The following is a 1,653-nucleotide window of genomic DNA, read 5'->3' as shown; positions in this document are numbered from 1 at the left end:
CCCTGCTCCCTCCCTCCACCCACCCCCGCCTCTCCAGGGGTCTCTCGTTTTCTTCTATTTTCAGATACTATCACTTTGCCCCCTCTTTTTCTCTCTTCTGCTTAAACTCTCCTCCTTCCCCCTGGTTCCCCCCTTTCCATTTCTGGATGCTTCTGATGTCAGCGGTTTCCCTGCCTTTGGGTTCCCTAACCACCCCCCCTCAGTCCCTGCCTCCTTTCTCCCGTCTTCCCAGATCCCTGGTGAGTGGGAGGGTGATCGTGCAGGCTTGGGGAGATGGGGCTGAGCATCAGGACCCCTGGATCCAGGAGTCTGGAAAGCGGGGGAGAGGCCGTACACCCTATCCCAGTTTCCCATGAGCCCTCGGGAAGAAACAAGTCGTGCTTGCCACGGCCGACGTGGCTCTGGGGAGAGACTCGGGGATGTGAAGATAGCGGTTGAGTAGTATTGAGCAGAGGACAGAAAGAGGGACCTGAGGGAGGGAAAATGGCTGACGGTGGATGGGAGATGGGAAGTCAGAATACCTTCTTTCCTGGAGGTCTGGAAGGCAGGGCTCTTATCCGTGTGGAGTGTTGGAGCTCTTATCCGTGGAGGGGGTTAGGGCAGGAGAGTGTTCTGAACGACCTGTGACCCGGAGTAACCAGTCGTTTCTATAATTTCAAGAGAAGAGGGGATTCAGAGCGACTTGGAGACCAGCCCAGGCTCTGCCCCTTCCACACCTCATCTCTCCCTTGCAGTGAGTCCAGGAGGCTGAGCACCACCCCCAGGATCCTTGGGGGCATCTAGAAGACCTCAAGTGGTCAAGAACCAGAGGAAGAAGGGAGCTGGAAGTCCTGGCATGAGGACCGGGGCTCCCCAGCCAGTTTCCTAGTGGGGGAGCTATCAGCTTGTCTCCCCGTTAACGACAAGGATACTTCTGGAAGGGCCCCACCCAAAATGGAGGCTGAGGACCACCTCTGCTGACCCTCAGTCTCCTTCCCCGCCCTCCCGCCGGACCTCAGCTGGGTCAGTCATGCAATGCTGAGCAAGAGGGGTGGCCTAGGGGCGGCCCACCTCACTCTGGGGCAAGGACTGTGGGCGTCATGGGGGTGCGTGTGAGCGGGGCTCCTGGGTGAGACCCAGCCCCCACCCCCAGGAGTTCAAGGGGGGTGGGGGGACTGAGGAAGTATGGCTCGGGGCGGGGCGGGGGCAGAGGAGGCCTCCCTCCGCTCGAACGCGCTGTCCTGGCTGGCCTGCGGGCTGCTGGCGCTGCTGGCCAACGCCTGGATCATCCTTAGCATCTCAGCCAAGCAGCAGAAGCACAAGCCACTAGAGCTGCTGCTCTGCTTCCTGGCGGGCACGCACATCCTCATGGCGGCCGTGCCCCTCACCACCTTCGCTGTGGTGCAGCTGCGGCGCCAGGCCTCCTCCGACTATGACTGGAACGAGAGCATCTGCAAGGTCTTCGTGTCCACCTACTACACGCTGGCCCTGGCCACCTGCTTTACCGTGGCCTCCCTCTCCTACCACCGCATGTGGATGGTGCGTTGGCCCGTCAACTACCGCCTCAGCAACGCCAAGAAGCAGGCACTGCACGCCGTCATGGGCATCTGGATGGTCAGCTTCATCCTCTCCACCCTGCCCTCCATCGGCTGGCACAACAATGGCGAGCGCTAC

At 60.8% G+C, this 1,653-nt stretch overlaps 1 protein-coding gene across 1 annotated transcript in view; it reads left to right on the top strand.

The window, feature by feature from the left end:
* The first annotated feature begins 503 nt into the window (after positions 1-503).
* The window catches only part of GPR162 (G protein-coupled receptor 162), a 4,590-nt gene continuing 3,440 nt past the window's right edge, over positions 504-1,653 (top strand). Inside the window, 1 exon segment of the mRNA XM_010844938.1 lies at positions 504-1,643. Coding sequence (XP_010843240.1) covers positions 1,165-1,643 — 479 coding nt within the window. The 5' untranslated portion in view covers positions 504-1,164.

The sequence above is a fragment of the Bison bison genome, unplaced genomic scaffold, assembly GCF_000754665.1.
Source record: "Bison bison bison isolate TAMUID 2011002044 unplaced genomic scaffold, Bison_UMD1.0 scf7180017864213, whole genome shotgun sequence".
Lineage (NCBI taxonomy): Eukaryota > Metazoa > Chordata > Mammalia > Artiodactyla > Bovidae > Bison > Bison bison.
The sequence above is the reverse complement of the archived record's forward strand: the minus strand, read 5'-3'. Positions and strand labels throughout refer to the sequence as shown.